The sequence below is a fragment of the Charadrius vociferus genome, unplaced genomic scaffold, assembly GCF_000708025.1.
Source record: "Charadrius vociferus isolate BGI_N301 unplaced genomic scaffold, ASM70802v2 scaffold455, whole genome shotgun sequence".
Classification (NCBI taxonomy): Eukaryota; Metazoa; Chordata; class Aves; order Charadriiformes; family Charadriidae; genus Charadrius; species Charadrius vociferus.
The window spans coordinates 2,235,026-2,254,389 of NW_009648550.1; the positions used below are offsets into that span (position 1 = coordinate 2,235,026).

At 36.5% G+C, this 19,364-nt stretch overlaps 1 protein-coding gene across 2 annotated transcripts in view; it reads right to left on the bottom strand.

Moving 5' to 3' along the window:
* The window catches only part of CCDC88A (coiled-coil domain containing 88A), a 77,310-nt gene extending 58,306 nt beyond the window's left edge, over positions 1-19,004 (bottom strand). For both annotated transcript variants that reach the window (XM_009886014.1, XM_009886016.1), the window contains exons 1-2: positions 18,942-19,004; positions 18,723-18,823 (exon numbers count right to left, since the gene is read on the bottom strand). In XM_009886014.1, the coding sequence (XP_009884316.1) occupies positions 18,723-18,823; positions 18,942-19,004 (164 nt within the window). The remainder of the gene's footprint in view (positions 1-18,722; positions 18,824-18,941) is intronic.
* Between the last annotated feature and the right edge of the window lie 360 nt (positions 19,005-19,364).

A 19,364-nucleotide genomic window follows, 5' to 3' on the forward strand; every position in this document is an offset into this window, starting at 1 on the left:
TAACGCCACACTAAATTATTTTAAATTTATTTACAGATGACTGGAATCTGTCAATAAAGGGATTATCAATGTGAATTTTTGTCATGTACTCTCACATACTACCAGATTTTTCTCTGGTTTATCTTGGCTTCAGAGAGGAAATCAATCCCTTTTTCCTTCACAAACCAGAAAGGATCAGAGGAAATGCAGACGAGTCACCCTTTTGCAATACCTCATAATATACCGAGTTTTTAACCACATACAAGACAGGATGACAACTATTCATTGTGATTTTTTCAGGAAAACAATGCTGAACCAATGCAACTCCCCACAACACCCTGTAAAAGGCTGAGAGAATTCATAAGAGATGGCCAACCTGAAGTTTCTTAACTTTTACAAAGATACTTGATACAGCTGCACAATGCAACTTTTGATACTTAATGACATTATTGTATTGTTTAATGATATTATTGTCAGATAAATGTGCAGCTGGCTGGAATACTGCACTCAAACAAGAAACTACCAACTTCTAGATGTCAAACTGGAGATTCCTGCAAGGGTGTGTGCCTGCCGAGTCTGGTGTTATTCAATGTTGTCATTAATGATTTAGACAATGGAATACAGAATACACTTACCAGAACTGCCATTGGCAAAAATTGGGAGGAATTAAAAAAAAAAACAAAAAACACCACACTCCAAAAAAACCTACAATGAACACTATGGCAATTAAGGATGATCCTGATAAAGTGCAAAAGTAGTGTGACAGCAGTATAAAGAAATTCAGTAACAACCTGTACAGGCAAAGGATTATACTCAGGAATCAAATGCAGAAAGAGGAATAACTTGCTATAACACAAATATGACCTGAATCTTGTAGTGGACACAACCAAATACCAAGGGAAAAGAAATGTCATTGCCAAAAAAACCCTAATTCTTCAATTTTTTAGTACAAGTGTTGTCTAAAAGAGAGGTAGTTATTCTATGCATGGTATAGATGATGCTTCAGTCGCTATAGAGTCAAACTTCAGGGAGGATCTGTGTTTGTACTTTTTCAACAGGTGAACCACCTGGGTTCTAAGCAGCATGCAAAGGCTCATCACAGGTCTTCCCTCAATTACTTGGGTGTACTGTATGGCCAGGTGACATACAGGTACATCTGCCCCTGCAGAATGGGAACTGCACATCCACCACACAGTCTATTCCGGGAGAGTTCCTTAGAAGGTGACTGAACCGAGCAAGTTACAGGTCAGCATGAATTATTTTGGCAGGACACCCAGGACCTGCAACCTGAAAACCAGATGCTACTGATGTGCACAAACTGAAGGCTTTGCAGAGGACAGCAGAAAAAGAATATGCATCATACAGAACAGATATATTTTATCTAAAGAAACTACACGTAAGCAGTCTACAAGACTAAGTCTACAAGATCACTAATATACATGTGATTCATATGTTTCTCTACAGATACTCAATTCAACCAACCCCCCAAAATGAGCTATTCCCTCTACTGCCCTGAACATAGTACTATCATGATTTATTTTGATGCAATTTATCACTTCAATTGGTAGCTTCACATACTGTTTGTACCTGTATTGCTATAGACAAAATTTACACATTTGTCATTTAAATATGTTACATAAACAAACTTTTGCTTGCCTTTTACAGCTTTCTTTGGTTTTAGCATGTTATAATTTTTAAGACGTATTTATGTCTTTTCTTCAGTTTATTGCTATCAGAATTTCCTAGTTTGTGAGCATGAATGGAGGTAACAGAAAGAAAAACCACACTGCTGGGCAAGTCAGATCATATACACAATGCACCTCCAACACAGTAATTTTTAAAAGAAAAGCAGTACGCATAGCATCTTCTTTCTCCTATATATGAATATAAATCTAGGAAAATTAGCACACTGATTCTTACACTAGTAACTGCCTCATTCCTAAATGCTCATCACCATGTTCCTAAAAATGCTATAACCAAGTACATTTTAGAATACATTAGCCAAAACTATGTGACTAAGATGTCACCTTCGATTTATTAATTCAGTTAACCCGTAGCTGCAAAAGGAACTAAATGGGCTAAAAATTATTATGCTTTGCAGATGTGCAGAACTGAACTCCTTTCCAAACTGATTTCATTCAATTGTAAAAATCAGAGGAGAAAATCCACGATAAATCCTGCTGACCTGATGGCATACAGAGATCAGCTGAAGTCTCGTATTTCTACATTCATATCTCCAAAAGGCCGATTTGGGCCCTTAATCTTCATCTTTAATCTTAATGACTATCGGATTATCTCCAGGCTTTTTCATCATCTTCAGCTGCATTTCTACAGCCATACATTTTCGATGACTCTCTCTTTAGAGCATTCAAAACAGAGGGCACTAGAGTTTCCTGGCTATCATAATAGCTCTTATTTTAGTATCAACACAAAAATTAGTGTGCAACCACAAGAATTCAAAACACAAATGTCATAAAAACTCAGGCTTTACACTTTCTCGTTTCAAAAGCTGTACTAGAAACTTTAGACAGATCTTGTAAGAACAAAAACTTTAACATTTGCATAGCAAATGTCTTCATAATGGTATGCACACATAAATCTTGACATACTTTTAAAGACAAATTGTTATTATCCCAATGCAACAAACGGGAAACAAACACAAATGAAAAATTCCTGAACAAAAGCAGAAACAATCAACACCAAATATATCCATATAGAGGAGGAAAAAAAGATGGGCAATTAGAGTCCATGATTTTTTAGGACACAAATTCTTACTTCCACACCTTTGTCACCACTGCCACCTTCATGTTTTGCAGGACAATATTTACTACTGGGACTTGCATACATCAAAGATACAGCACATGAGCTTTGTGTTTTATTGGATGGTATGAAAATAAATTTTTGAAATCAGAAGTCATAACATCTGGGCAAGATCAGGAACTGTAGGGTGTCATTATACCTGTACCTGAACTTTGCTCCTCATTACTAGCATTGCTCTGCACAGTACAAAAATAAATAATTCACATCTCTCAAATAATGCACTAACAGATACCAATTGAGCATTTTTAGAACACTTTAGCAGACACTTTGTCAACAGTCCTACAGCAAATCATTCTTGCTTCATCTTTTCCATCTTAATCCTCAGAAATCCAAAAGCATATGGATCAAATCTGACAAATATGCATTAACAAAGATAATCAGAAATTCTGTGGTATTAGTCGTGTCAAAGTTAATACTGATACGTAACAAAGATTTTATTAGTTGTTAACTCCCACCACTGTTGAAAGTAAAGTACCACTCTTTTATTTCCACCAATTCACTCCATGTATTCCCCCCCCATTTTTTTTTACCAACTCAATGAGTGACACACATTCCTTACATTTTACGGAAATTCTGGGCTTCTTTTTCAAGAAAAGTTACACTGTTTGAGGTAAAAATGATTCATTCCTGTATCTTAAAACAAAAAGCACTGATTTTTTTTTTTTTTTTTTTGGCTTGGACTGCAGGAAACAGTTTACTGAGATTGTGAATTCTGCAGGGAAAGTTTGGGCCACAGATGTGCTCTGGAACTGTACCTCTATCACTTGAAGAAACTCACAGTCCAGTTATATGATCCTCTGCTAGTGCAGACTATCAACAATTCTCCCAAGTAACAAGAGGAAATGGCCTCAAGTTGTGCCAGAGGAGGTTTAAGATGGGTATCAGGAAAAATTTCTTCACAGAAAGGGTTATCAAACATTGGAAGAGGCTGCCCTGGGAAGTGGTTGAATCACCATCCCTGGAGGTATTAAAAAGACAGGTAGACGTGGTGCTGAGGAACATGGTTTAGCGGTGGTTTTGGCAACGTTAGGTTAATAGTTGGACTCGATGATCTTAAAGGTCTCTTCCAACCTAGACTATTCTATAATTCTATGATTAAAATCAGAATGTCAGCCTCAGGACAATAATGCACAGAATAAATTTGTTTTAATAAGCTTAATTTCTTCCAAAAGATTATGGCTATAGATCCAACAGAAACCTAAAACCCAAAGTTCCCTTACCGTTTTTCAGCAGAACTTTCAAGCAGGTTATGGAAACAAGAATTTTAACTCCTTGCTCTTGAGGATTCACAAAATTAAGTTTCTTCAATATCAGTACTAACACTACTAATCTCTACAAATCATTTTTAATGGAATTGAACATGAAGCTTCAATAACTCACTATAGCTAGTAGAAAGTTGTATTTCTTTCTGTCACTTTTTTTTAAAGATTGTTGTATTGGGTCATTATTCTTCAAACAAGGGAGGTAAGTTGTCTTTGACACCATCAATCAACACGTTAGCAATGACTAGGATGACTTCTACTTGGAAAAAAAATTGTGTGTAACACTTCCAGGAGTGAAATCCTGTTCTCAATACCTTCCAGTGCAAACCGGACTTTATTTCTGTACTATAGTAATTTAAATCTTTCTAACCACATTATGTAATTACATTATTATACTTTATAAATACAGAACATTAATAGAGTACCTACTAAAATGACCCACATGTGAATTAGAGGTCAGCTGGTAGAAGAATCCTTGAGGTTTTGTATTTACCAGTGTTCCCTAAATGTTCAGACACTGATTTCTAGCTTTCAGATTATGTTTGAACTGTCAGTTTTGATTTGCAAAGTAAATTGAACAGCCAAGAACAGGCCTGACAGATCACTTCTCACACCACGCAGTTACCAAAAGAACTGTGATTAGGTCCTTCAGTAGGAGATGCATTATTTTAAAAAATAAACCCATATTCATTCCCAATACTGATAACCAGGTCTCATTCTCTCAAAGCCTCCAACTTTAAAACTCAGTAGTCTCCTCAAGGCACAAAACACCATTTTAAATAATCTTAATTCAGTCAATATAGTCTATCTTCTCAGAAAGGCAGTTTAAATGCTAATGTCTTCACTCATTCCACTCAAAGAGGAAACAACATAGCATGATGTTAGCTACACATTTTCCATTGTATGTTGTTTGTATAACTGTATTTTGTCAGACTGGTCCAAGGCAGGAATAGATATACTAATTTTCTTAACAAGTGTTTGAAATCATTAACGAGAAAAACTAATGAAATATAATGTGCAAATATTTTTCATACAGAAAGATAAAATTCTAAACATAAATGAACAAAATCTGTATTGCTTTCAAGAACGTGCATCTTTAAATTAGTTTACATTGTTGGGAAACTGATTTATTACAGATTTTAATAAATTACTTGTACCCATATGTTAAATTGTTTCATTTTGATGACCAAGAACACTTTTACAATAACTACATTTTTATTAATACTAAACAATTCTGCATATTAGAATACATTTGGTCCAATACCACTGAAATAAACTAGTACATGCTGTTGGGAATACAAGAAGATGCAAATGAAATAATTTCAAAAATAAATCAGTTCCAAAATTGACCTTTGTAAAAGCTTTAAACAACAGTTTTTTAAAAACAAGATTCTAGTGGTTACTGTGCTAGTTACACTACAAACATTTTTAAGGCAATACATGCTCTGAAGTCTGAATTGTTCCTTTTATTAGGTGGAGATACTGAACTGCTTCAGTGGCAAATAGCCTAGCAAAATAGGGCAAATCTGTCTAGAAGTCAATAGGAAGCAGAGAGTAAAAGATACCCTTAAGCAATTTTACATTTAAGAGCAACCTACTTATGACAGGACACATTAATTTCAATAGCAATAAAAACAGACAAGAGCATCTATCCCAATAATGCATTAGTTTAAAACTACTGATTACAGAGAGAACTTCAGTGATTTTGAAATACTACCAGTGCCATGAATTACAGATTGAGACCTCATATAATCAGGGATTATGTGTCTTTAATTTTTCATTGACCAAAATCTATCAGAAATGGGAATGTGATAGCTTAATGGCTTCATGCTTAAATCTATGCAGACTGCAAACCAGTTGTGTCCTCTCTTGCCATCTGTTCCGTGATGGTACTTAATCATTAAGTCTAGTATTGTAACGCACCCTAATTTTAAATCTATCATTGTTTGAATGTATTTGTTATGCACAGTGAAATGCTCAAACAAGCACTTTCGAAAAAATTCTACACAAGTGTACATCTCAAAGGGTAATAAATATTGACTGTTACTCTGCCTGTTTTAGCTTACAGTCACACAGTATTCACTTTTACACATAAATATTGCTTGCCTAATAAAGTTTTATTTTTTGCAAAACCCCTTTAATTGGAATCCTGAGGCTTACTCTTGCTCTCTGCCAAATATTTCAATAATTATTAATATCAGAATTTTTGGATATATTTCAGATAATAAAGCAGCATTTCCATTATTTACTAGTAGCAAGAAAATAATAAACATATACAAAATGTATTTTACAAAGAAATTTAGTACAGCAGTGTCCTTTTACTGTTAAAGTTAAAATAAAATTGGGGCCTTTACGGACAATAACCAATAACCTCAAATTTGCTTTAAACATTTGAAGCAACATCAGACAAAGCAGTACACTGAAGTTATCAGAAGCACCTCTGCATATAGGACAAAAGGATCAATGGCCTTCACCAGTGTACTGTTAAATCATCAATCGTAGTCAAAGGGTCAGTCTGCAGGAGTTACAGTATCAAAGAATGAGGCAGCTTCTAAAGTATAATATTGTCAGTATCTGAACCTTGCGATCATGCATGTTCTAGAAACGTTGGCACAAGATGGCATACTTCAAACTCCTCCTGCATCTATCAATATGATCAATTTCTGCTGCCAAAGACTACTTCCATGCTAAACTTACCAAAAGATAAAGAAAAAAAATTGTGACTCCTTTTCTATACCTCTGGCACATGTTCATCAGGATTTCTGTGTTGATAGAAAGGGATTTAAATGGATGACCTCCCTAAACAATAATTAATGACACAGACTATCCACTGTTGAAGCATGCAGAGAACTAACTCAGCACATTCTTATCTGAAAAATAGATGCCAATAAAATCCTTCCACCTCCTGAAGAGCATCACGCAAGACATGCAAGCCCTGAGGCTGCAATGTATTGATGATATTAAACAACATGATGACCCAGTGCTATTACACAATACACACATAACTACTATAACGGAGAGCCACAGTCTGACTTGCTGAAGACACAAGGGATGCACGTTCCAGAGTCGCCCAATTGTTCACTTTTGAATCTTGCTTAGCATCTTTGTGCACTTACATAGGATCCATAAAAGGATGCTCTAACCCTAACTTGCCATTGTATCTTTGTGCACTTACATAGGATCTATAAAAGGATGCTCTAACCCTAACTTGCAATAAGCAAGCAAACGTTGTGATTTATACTAACCACTCTTCTTTGTCATAAATGCCCACTAAACCAGCAATTTAGCTCTTACTTTTTAAACACCTGTATTTCTACCCTTGAGACAACATTGTTTGAGCAGCAATCAATCCACAGTTAAAATGGTCATGCAGTTCTGCAGACATCTGCTCAAATATCTAAAGATATTACAAATGCTGAGATGTTCTATACCACAAAAATAAGGTGCATATTAATATCTCAATTTAAGAATACTTTGCTAACTCTGCAATCAGCAAAGATTGAATATCTGTGCAAAAAGTTCAACAGTTGTATCAAAGGTTTTTTGCCTCACGCTAAGGTGAGTTTTAGGAAGTAGGTCTAACATCAAAAGCCTTTTGGCCCTTGCACAAAACCCTATTTCCTAGGATTATGTACAACATCATAAACTATTAGGAGGCTGAAGCCTTATGCCTACTTTAAAAAACAACACAACCAAACAGCCTACAACAAATTGACTAGCTGGTGGGGATCACACGGAACCCCACCAAGAACGTATGAGTAGATACTGAGCCGTATGCAGCAGCCTTCCTAATCCCTGCCTTTGCTCTGCAGCGTCTGACCAGACTGAACTACTCACAGGGTAGCTGCTAGTGCCTAAGCTCTCTTGTTGGTGCTCACAGCAGAGGAGCTGCCTAATTACTCACAGTTGAAGTGTGCTAGAATAGCTGTATCTGAAGCAGTGCCACAAGACTCTGTCCCAAGTAACCCTGTCTCTCCTGAACCTGCTGCACCTCATCACCTCAGGGCTGCTCTGACCAACAACTGCTCTGCTGGGTGGTCCCACTGTTAGCGGTATTATTTGCACAAAGAGACATTCCACACATCCGTACACTCACACGTTTAGATGTGAATGTGCAAACAGCCAGACAAAATCACAGTACATTCAAGAGGTCTGGTGACTGATCTTTAATTTCTCCCTCCCGGGGATGTAAAAAAGCAAAGACCACAACAGCTTTTTTTTTTTCTTTCTCTTTTTATAGAACAGTTAAGAGTTGAAAGGGACCTTAAAGATCATCTAGTTCCAACCCCCCTGCCAGGGTCCCCAGCAGGGACACCTCCCACTAGACCAGGTTGCTCAAAGCCCCATCCAACCTGGCCTTGAACACCTCCCAGGGATGGGGCATCCACAACTTCCCTAGGAAACCTGTTCCAGTATCTCACCACCCTCACAGTAAAGGATTTCTTCCCAGTCTCTAATCTAAATCTTCTCTCTTTTAGTTTAAAACTGTTATCCCTCGTCCTGTCACTACGCATTCTGATAAAGAGTCCCTCCCCATCTTTCCTGTAGGCCCCCTCTATGTACTGAAAGGCCACAATAAGGTCTCGCTGGACCCTTCTCTTCTCCAGGCTGAACAACCCCAACTCTCTCAGCCTGTCCACACAGCAGACGTGTTCCAGCCCTCTGATCATCTTTGTGGCCCCGCTCGGGACTTGCTCCAACAGGCCCATGTCTTTCCTGTGTTGAAGGCCCCAGAGCTGGACACAGTACTCCAGGTGGGGTCTCACCAGAGCAGAGTAGAGGGGCAGAATCACCTCCCTTGACCTGCTCACCACACTTTTGATGCAGCCCAGGATACAGCTGGCTTTTTGGGGTGCAAGCACACATTGCTGGCTCATGTTTTCCTTAATAGTATTAAGGAAGATGCATACAGGTAAGCAAAATATAGGAGAAAATAAGACAGGCAATAAACCAGTTCATCTGTCATTTACTAAGCACACACTTGTATTTCTGAATTAACACCCCCCAAAACTCCATAATTTCCAAGCTTACAGAGCAACAGATGTCTTTATCATCATGCAGTATGAAACAGCTTTACTACTATTGTATCAACTTGACTACCAGATGTACTCTTTTCCTATCACATTGAAAGGTAGTATGTCAAAAAAAAAGCAGTTTTCTGCCAAAGACTGAAAACAGTGAATCACTACTCACTGCACCAAGTAACCTGGGTGAGCTCCCCACAACAATCAATGAGAACACAGAGCAGCCTCTACTCTGCAGCTAGCAAAAGGTAAGATGGCTTCCACCAAACGAAAAGTTTCACTGATGGAAAGGAAAAGTCTGTAAGATTCAGAGCATCACAGAATGCTTAGCACTGTCACACAAAATAAGCACTCCTGAATACTAAATAATTGAGAATTCCTAGAAGAAACAACTTGACAAACAAAACTTTTTTTGAGCACACAGATGAGAACCAGGAAGTTTGACAAATACACTTTACTACTTCAACACATCTAAATATCTTAGTATCTTACAAGTGTCATCATGCTTTGGTTTTCTTTTTTGGGGTTTTTTTTTTTGGTTGGTTGGTTTTGTGGGTTTGGGTTTTTTTATTACAAAAGGCCTAGTAGCAAATACTGTTTGAAAAGGTAGAATTAGATTGCTTGAATAGTACTAGCACTATACTACTTTCTAAATTAAACTACAACAAAAAGGCAGCACATGATGCATGAGCATAGCCTACAAATGTCAAGCAAGAAAGATAGACATACCACAGAAACAAAGCACTGGGGATAATGAATACTGAAGTTTTGCTTTCTACTTCAAGCACTGTGCGTTATTTTCCTTCTCAGGGCTGACTTTTTTTACTTCTCAAATGAGTTCAAATTTAAAGATCTCTTCAGTCCAGTACTAATTAACAGAGTAACTGAAAACTATTTGACTTCGTGATTAACACCTCAATGTAACTTACCATTAAAACACTGCAAACATTTACACCCACAATAATCCTGTGACAACAGTAAGATTAGCTTTACGTAAGTAAGCACTCACAGATCTGGATCACAAGATGCAGCATGACTTGATACTAAACATCAGAGGGCATTAAAGTGAGAAAATGTTTTTACAATCTACCTTGGAAAGAATATTCTGCAAACATACAGGTAGTTGCTTGGAAGAAACATCAGAAACAGTTACAATAGAAGCAGAATAGGGCCAGAAAGCTGTCAGATAGGAAGCAGCAAGTAGCACAGAAAAGAAGCAAATAAAAACGTATTGTCCTTAGCAAATGACATTTGTGGAGCTAACATGCTTTCTAAGATATTTAGAATATTCATATAAGGGAAAATAATTTAAGTAGGATTTAAAAGCAATACACATTTATGCAGTCTTCTTTATTTAAGCTTAAAAAAAACCCTCTTAAGAGATTATTAAGTTTGTATATACGAGTATTTCTCTTCTACCGTACCCATCTTCCAACACCACAGCAGTATGTACTTTGCTTTATTTGATAATCATAGCACTACAAAAATAATTTCTCCTTTGGAAGACTTGGAAAAAATGTTTACTCATTTTATTCTTTACTTTGAACTTTGCCAAAGCTATAAATTCTCAAAAATAATTAGTTAGTACTTCAGATTCAAAATAGTCTGACCATAGGTAAACATCTCGGCACACTCAGTATTAAAAAATGTGGGTTATACTGATGTGAGATTAGCCTAGTGAGATGATGCCAAAGCTACCTGAATATTGCAGTTTCAGTGACTAAAAAGATCTTAAATTGTGAAAATAGTGCCACATAGATTTCCAATAAATACTTTTGGTTAGAACACTATGACTCTAGAATTTCCCCTTCTTGCAATTCTATAAGTAAATTAAGAACATTAAAGCATACATCTTCATCTTTTTCCATATCAATTTTTAGACTACCAAGTAACAGATCTGAGCCCTGTGTACAAATTACTCTGGAGAATGAGGCAAATTCAAAGGCAGGGCTCCTGGATATCAGGGGATTGCCAAAGAAAATAAATTACATTTCTTGTAAAAATTTTGTCCATGCGAGCAACTTCATTGCTTAAGCACACTAACTGAAATGTGTTGCAAATTTTGTATGCACATCAATACACGTACAATCATCTACTGATTTCGATATAAATAGAGCAGTACATGAAGGACCTTACCGCTGTTAACCACCCAAAGCTACAAGATAAGCATACATATAAGGGCCTGTAAAAGAAGTGCATTCTTTTAATCTTAAAACATTAATATTAATATCCTTCCTGAGATGCAAACCAGCACTTTGTGAGCATGACATTTGTCCACATTCTATCATACATCAACTCATATCTATATTTTATTTTTGTCTGGCCTACACAATACTCTACACACACAGCAAGCGTATTCCCAAGCTACCAGGAAATTACACCAGACATCTTTGCTCAAGGGCTTATTTAAGAAAAACAAAGATACCACACAAACAAAAACTAGAGCAAATATTTCCCTGCAGCTTCAAATAAGATAAAATTCTGTAATAAACCTAAATGGACTCTATCTCCTATCACTATGGAAAAGGAAGCAAATTTTTGAGTATATCTAAATGTGCAACACAGATACAAAGATTCACCAAACAGCCAGGAATATAATACAAGCCACTTACAAGTTCATCCCTTAATATTTCTCAGTCCAAAAATACAAGATAATTTTTGCTTTTTCCTCAGAGTAAGCCAATGGAAAAGCACACCAACCACGTTTGGGTCAAGCAGTAGCCTTGCTTTGATTCAATGCCTTAACATCAATTAGTCCAATGAAACGAAGAGGGGGCATTTTGTAAATACTGCTTAACAACAACTGCCTAAGAGCCCACATCACTTTGGAGCATCTTAAGGCATAAACACTGGACTCTAAAACAAAGCAAACAAACAAACAGAGACTGCCACACAGTTATTACCAAATAATCTCTGACCACTGAGGTCATGTGCTCTAACAAAGCAGCATTTCAAAAAAATGTCTTGATCCTTAAATAATTACTACATAGGGAAAAGTGGTACAGTATGAAAGACAAGAAAGGCAACAAATTAGTATTTAGAGAAAAAGGAGGAGGAACCAAAAATAAGAGGAACATATGAAAGAACACAAAGCTAAAAAGCCCCTTCTTAAGAGAAGAAACAAATGAGGAAAATCTAGAAGTAAGCTTCTCAAATTTAGCATAGGATTAAGATGTGCTTGATTTAGCAACCAATTTGTCAGTTAACTAGATTAGTTTTTGAAAGAAAGACCAGAGCACAGCAATACTTTGCAAAGGTTTGTGGTGCATCCCACAAACTAGCCATGGAACCTGAAGAAATACAGCCTTGCCAGTGAAAAATGCAAGCTGATCAGCCCAGGTAAGATATTTGTAGCTAACCTAAAACTCTGGAATTTACTGCTGCTATACTACCAACAGATAAGGCAACATTGTAGGGCAGCTCAACTGTCTCAGCTACCTGGGCAAACCAACCTTTCTGGTATAAAAATTAGAGCAAAAAGTTGTGTATTGTCTTTCCTTACAACACAGGAAGCCAGGACAGCAGCAGCACAGAAGCAAAGGTAGGTAAAGAGCAAAGTCAGCCCCACAAACAGAAATATTATAGCCAGCCATCACTGGAACTGGAACGCTCATGCAGCCTCACAATGCTGGATGCTGCTAAGGGCAAATGATGGCTAGATGAGCTACACAACCATCATCCCTGAACCGCAAAAAAAACCGGGATATGTCTTCCTCTGGCTTGAAGTCACGCTTGTGGCATTCCCCACATGGTCCTGTGACTTCAGCTAAAGCCGACTCTGCCTTCTGTTAGGGCAGCTCTATGCAGTAGTGCTGCACTGTGCTCTGTGGCTGTATCTCAGTTCTTTAAACCAGCACGTAGAATGTGAGTGAAATGCAAAATACTCTGAAAATAAAACTGTAAAGCCATAGTGAATATGTGTTGTTCCTTTGCCAGAATATTTTGATTTTAGATCTTTCAACTAAGATTGCTATTTATGGAACAAGTAAGTAGACTCAATAGAGTCAATAAACTCAATGCAGGACCTCTGTATGTATTAACAAATATTTTTTAACTCAGCCTTTATTCCCTGGCCCCAGCTACTAGCCTAGACTAAGGATAGGATAAGTAGTACACTACCAAAAGAAATAAGGAGCCAGAGTCAAAGATAGATACTGAAGACAGCACATGCAGAAGAAAGCAAAGAAGTGGATGTATACATGCAGAGAAAGACTAGATTATTTACTTCCTAATCTTCAAAATACTATATGAAACAAGAGTGAACCACAGAATAGTTTACTGCACGGAAATAGAGTAGACAGGATGAAGGAAAGGGGACATCAACTATGTAAAAGGGTACAAAAGCATAAAAAACCCCTAGTAAAATAGAGACATAAGCAAATATCAAACACTAAGCATTCCACATTCACGCCATGCTTTTTTCCCCTTTAGCCATCAAAAACCCAAGTACCTCAGAAGTACAGGTATCAGCCTATGTCCACCTCATTTGCCCAATTCAAAGCCCATGGCAAGCAGATGTTCAAGTCTAAAATTCCACTATTACACTCTAAGAACTATCTTTTCCTTTTTTGCAATCAAAAGGTTGTAATTCCAATGATCTTGAACACTGTGCACGCTCTGCTGGACCATTTATAATTGAATTTGCTTCTTTACAAAAAAATTGAGTGTTATAAATTCAGCTTTCCTTAAGAAAAACCTAGGCCCTACTGCCACAGAATCATTCTTGCGAGCAACAACTCTCACAAACTAGTAGACTGACACCTACCTTGCATCTGTGGAAGCCTGACATAGCACATCTGAAAAGTATGAATCAAATCCATTCGCTTTAAGAAAGAAAGTGCAGACTTCATAATATTTGACTTTTTTCTAAAATACAAGCTCATATTTTTACTGCCAAACTCACCAATTTCATTTGCCTCAAAAGTTTTTTCCATTTCCCCACCCAGCCAGAACCTGGCTGAAGCTACCTCTTGCTATTTGGTCTTCTTCACAAGAAAGAGTTAATTGGATTGCAGTATGTGTTCCTGCACTCTTTCACAGAGCCAGGCAGCTGGCTCAAGCACTAGAGATGGAGTCCAGTTTTCAGGGAAAGATATAGGCAAGCCAGAAGTATGGGCTGGCAAGCTCAACTGTTTGGAAAAAAGCATACAACTAAAGACTAAGAGCTCAGAAAAGGAGTCAATGAAGCAGTCTACACATTCTAGGCACACACCACCAGAGTGGTGGAAGAAAACAGTCAGTCAGTCCACCTGGAAAATTCTACTGGTATGAAAGGCCTGCATGTGAATCCAGTCAGTGAAAATAGTGGGAGAACAGCAAAAGGGAGAAAAACATGAGAACAATAAAATACTTCATCCTTTGAAGTAGTTTTCAGCATTTCTGGATGCAATAATTCATATGGATAGTATTGATTAATATGATCAATTAAGACAAAAGTTACCAACGGAACACTGTGATTAAAGCAGACAAGTTCTCCAGATGGTGGATTAAATTAACTTAGTTTCAGAGTTTGGTTCTATACATTACCAATTCTGCATACAGTATTTGCCTGATAGTTCTTTTAAAACAGATTCATTTCCATAAATATAAAGCATAGTAAAATAAAACTAAAATACAGTTTCAAGTCTTTGTTACTTGACCAAATATTAATGGCGGTACTAAATGTAACGAAAGTCCCAATCTTGTAATTACTTGCAGCTGTCTATTTTTATTCAAAGGAACTAGTAAGACTCTTGTCAGTTTGGAAACCACAGTTCATACTAGAAGACTTTCAGCATTTCTTACACAATCCTATTGGAATTCAATTAACAACTATCAGAACAAAACCTGTCAGAAATGAAAATAAAAAACACTCAGAAAATGACTATTTCTGTAAGGATACCTTGAACTTTTTGGATCAGAAGAGTATATAAACAGTACAATACTAAAACTAAAAAAAAATTAGGTTTTGTTTGGTTCTGGAAAAATATCTCCAGGACAACTAAGTATTATTTTACTGTAATTGCACCTAGATGCACAGCAGGTGACTAATCCGTTGAACTATACTGTTTCATTTATTTTAGTAGTATACACAACATATTTTACTTAAGTATATAAGCACTTCATAATGTTAGAATTATTATGATATAAAGGTATAGCGAAGGTATGAAGTATTCTTGGTATGTTCCTCCACCTCCCTGCTATGGCAGAACACCACCGCAGCGATCTCTTGCATTCTGATTTATTTCCAAGAAGCATGGCCCCTTTTTGTACCAAAGAACACAAAGATAAAGGCTCAGATTTAGAAAGACAGATGGGTTTCTATCCAGAGCTATCAGATACTGACTGATCCTAGCAGAAGGTAGGTAACCGAACACTTCTGAAGAGCTGGACCTAAATTTAAACAGGAAATGAGAGACACTCTCTCAAGTTAAGAGCTAATATTATAACACTGGAACTCTCCTTAATTAAAAATAAAATTTAAAAAATAATTATAAAATTGGCCTGTAGCATCTCCAGCAAAGAAAGAGCTCTTCAGATGTAACTGGACACCGAATGGAATCTGTGTAATTTTCACATGTACTAAAACATAAAAAAAGTCAAAAGCAAAAGACATACAAGGAATGTAACTAATTATTGTCTCTCATGTATGAGGTGCTAATAAATTCGATGCTGATCTAACCCAACCATCTCAGTACCATTATCCTGCAACTATTCCAATGCTGACATTTATTTCCTCTGTTTGAATCATTACAATTGCTGAAAATAAATTTGGTCTGAAGAAGCACAAGGAGTAACAAATGCTGTACTAACAAACTCTCACTTGTCACTAGCGGAGGTCAGGATTAACTCTTTTTTAACTGAACAAAAAACCTTGTCTAAGTAACAAAGCCACTTTTTTGATTGTGTAACTATTTACAAACCATGCCTAATCCAATATTAACACTCACTTTTATGGTCAAAGCATTTGGTTGTGGTTTTTTTTTTCAAATTTTGCAAAAAAAAAAAGTATTAAAGTATATACAAAGCAGGAACACAGCACCTCTAACAGCCTCCACGCGTTCATGTTTTTAACGAGCTTTGAAGCACCTAGTGCTGCAATGGCATTCCAACCATAGGAACCAACCTACACCACCACCACATCATGAAGTCCTTGGCTGACATGCACGCGCTAGCTGTATTCTCACACCAAAACATTAACAGCCTCAAATAACTCAAAACTAGACTAAAAAGTAAGCACCACATAATGTAAGTCATGTAAAACAAACAAACAAAAATAACTTTTAGAGGTGCTTTCCACATATTTCTACGAATGGCACCTCTCGTGACTTCTGCAAGAGCATTTCTCTATAGCTTCTAAGAGTGTCAGAGTGCCATAGCTCCTAACCACGGATCTCTAGTTCTCATATGAAGTAAGTCATTGAGAGCTTTAAAAAAAAAAATTAAAAAAAAAAGATAAACAACATTCTGAAGAAAAATATTTTGCTTTTGAAGACATGTGATACAATTTTTTCTGCCACATTTCCTCAACATATGGTAGCTAAGACTGAAAGGAAAAAAGAGAAATACTAATAAAATGGAAAATACTGAAAATAAGTAATATTGATGATTAGTTGGAGCTGCATCCTTTAAATACTTTTCCAAAAGAAGATACATATTTAATAGGTGGATATTCAAAGTGAAATGGACTAGAAGTTAACACAGATTTCCACAGTGACTTCACCAGAGTCAGAATCCATCTGCAAAACATGAAACATTTTTTGCTCTTTCAATCCTGGCGAAAAACCTAAAACAAATAAAGCCCCTCCAAAACAAGAATGCAGTTCTGGAAACTTCAATTCTAAGCAGCAATCAATTGTGACACATTTCAATCTCCCCAAAATGTATTTTAAATAAAATACACCTTCCAGTGTAGTTACACATTTGTAATACTAATTTTATTTGTACACCGGTCCTTTTACACACACCTCTAGTTTCAGGCAGTTTTTAACTGTTCTACCTACCAAACAATTTTATTTTAAATTTACATCTCCCATGTCTGTTTTTTATAAGTACACACACAACCCCTCCCAAGTAAACTACAGTAATCAAGGTATGGGGTCAAAAATGCACGTACAGAGTCAAAGCCAAATTCAACACAGTGTCTTCAGCATGAGAATGCTCCCTCTCTGCAGCTTTCCATTTCACATACAAGTATCCCACATAATGTATCAGATATCAATTTATACTACTAATATTCAAAAAACTTGCTGAGAAAATTTAATTTCAAGATTATATTCTTCAAAAGCACCTTGTTCCAGTACTAAATATGCCTTCCAGCTGTCAAAGATTTTTACCAAATAGAAGTTCTACATGCTAAATGCACGGTCATAATAGACAAGCAACTTAATTTATATATAGTCCAAGAAAAAATAAATAAATTGTGGAATAAAAATAGTATGCTTCAGTGAATGAATTACTTAAAATTCTTATTAAAATATGTCAGAAATACACTCACGATTTTTTTCAAAAAGTTCAATTCCACCACGTTTTCCATGTTTCTCAATATTACAGAAGTAAACACTAGGAATTCACAGAAGTTGGCGACAAAGAAAACACAGGTTTCAAAAGGATATGAATTCAAACTTAGATGTGGTAATGTGCAGATCTTTTTACACAGATTAGTTATACAAGCTGAATACCAAAAGCAAAAACTTTCAAAGTACTAAATATTAGTAAAAACTATAAACAGAGTAAAAGGATGTCCATCACTGAGCACTGTTGTGAGGAACAGCTGTCATCACAAGCTGCTCACTCACTGATGTGTCTATCCAGCCATCCATAAGCCTACATTTTTTCATACCTATACAAACAAAAGACCTATTTCTCTGTAGAGACCTAAAATATCCCAAAAAAGTATAGAGAAATTTTTTCCACTAGTAACATTTTTATGATTATATCACTAGACACTCGACAAAAGTGTTACTCTCTAGCATTACAGATGTGGGCAACATTCCAGTCAAAACTATGATTAACAAAAAGTCACTATAATTATAAAGAAATTTTTCTAACAATCAGAGCTTTCAATAAACAATTTATAAAACCACGTAAAATGTTTCTTCTGTGGTTCATAGTCAGAAAACTTTCAACTAAAATATCAACTTGACTGCTCAACTGCTATCTACTCTAATTTGGAACCGTGAAAAATAAAGCGGAAGGAGTTAAAGGACTGTCCATTTCCTCAGTAAACAACATTATGTGACTTGAATACGATCCTTAAGTTGTATGTCACATGAACTAAGACACGTATTAGAATCTTATTAGCCAAGCAAATTAATTCAAAATTTTGTTTATCAGCATGACTTATGGTAGAATGAACCTTTATGCTTCTCAGTGGAAATCTAGGAAGCTATTTACAGTCGTCCAATTTTCCAGTAAGTTCTATATATGATGATTCGGTGTGTATTACACTATACATCCTGCAAATACATTGGACATGAAACTGTAAATAGTATCTGCTATGCTCCGAATTCTCCTCTTAGGTGACCACATGACTACTTCAAGTATAAAAGAAAGAAACTGACCAAGATCAATATGGAGGGAAAAAAGAGGTTTCATAAGAAAGCAAACCGTACAGGAGAACCAAAATAAACCCAAGGCACAACTTGCAAACACTTACATTTGCAGCATGACTTCGTTCAGAAACACACCATCCACAAGCGCCACATATTCTTCCAGGTTGGTCCCATTTCCTCCAGCTAATGGTCCAAATGTCTTAACCTAAAACATAATCATCACCACCGTGACACTAACTCCACCTCATTCTCTGCCGCAAGGCATTTATCTTCAAACAATGAGCAAATAAATGAATAATGTGTGAGCAAAAATGAATGCTTACCCAGGTGACAAGAGGGCTAGACATGAACTGCTCCAAAAGGGGTGTGAATATTTCGTTCTCCATTTTACAAAAAAATGGTTAACATCAATGTAGCTCCTCCGATGCAAAATATATGAGAAGTCGTTCACTGTAGCAACTCTCTGAAATGCTCCAAGGATTTAGTTGGAGTAAGCGAACCCCATTTTTACGAAGCAATGCAACGGCAACAAAAAAGTCAGTGCATTGACAACCGGGATTTATCTGCCTTTCAAGAAAAAATGCATTCGAAAGTCCATCTACGCGTATTTCATCCTTTCCATTGATGTCTCTCCCTTCTTACATACCGAAGGGGTAGAAGGAAGGAAGGAAAGAAAAGAGGGAGGCTGCCTAGCTACTGAAATTCTGCATCAGACAAAAAAAAAAAAAAAAAAAGAAAGGAAGGAA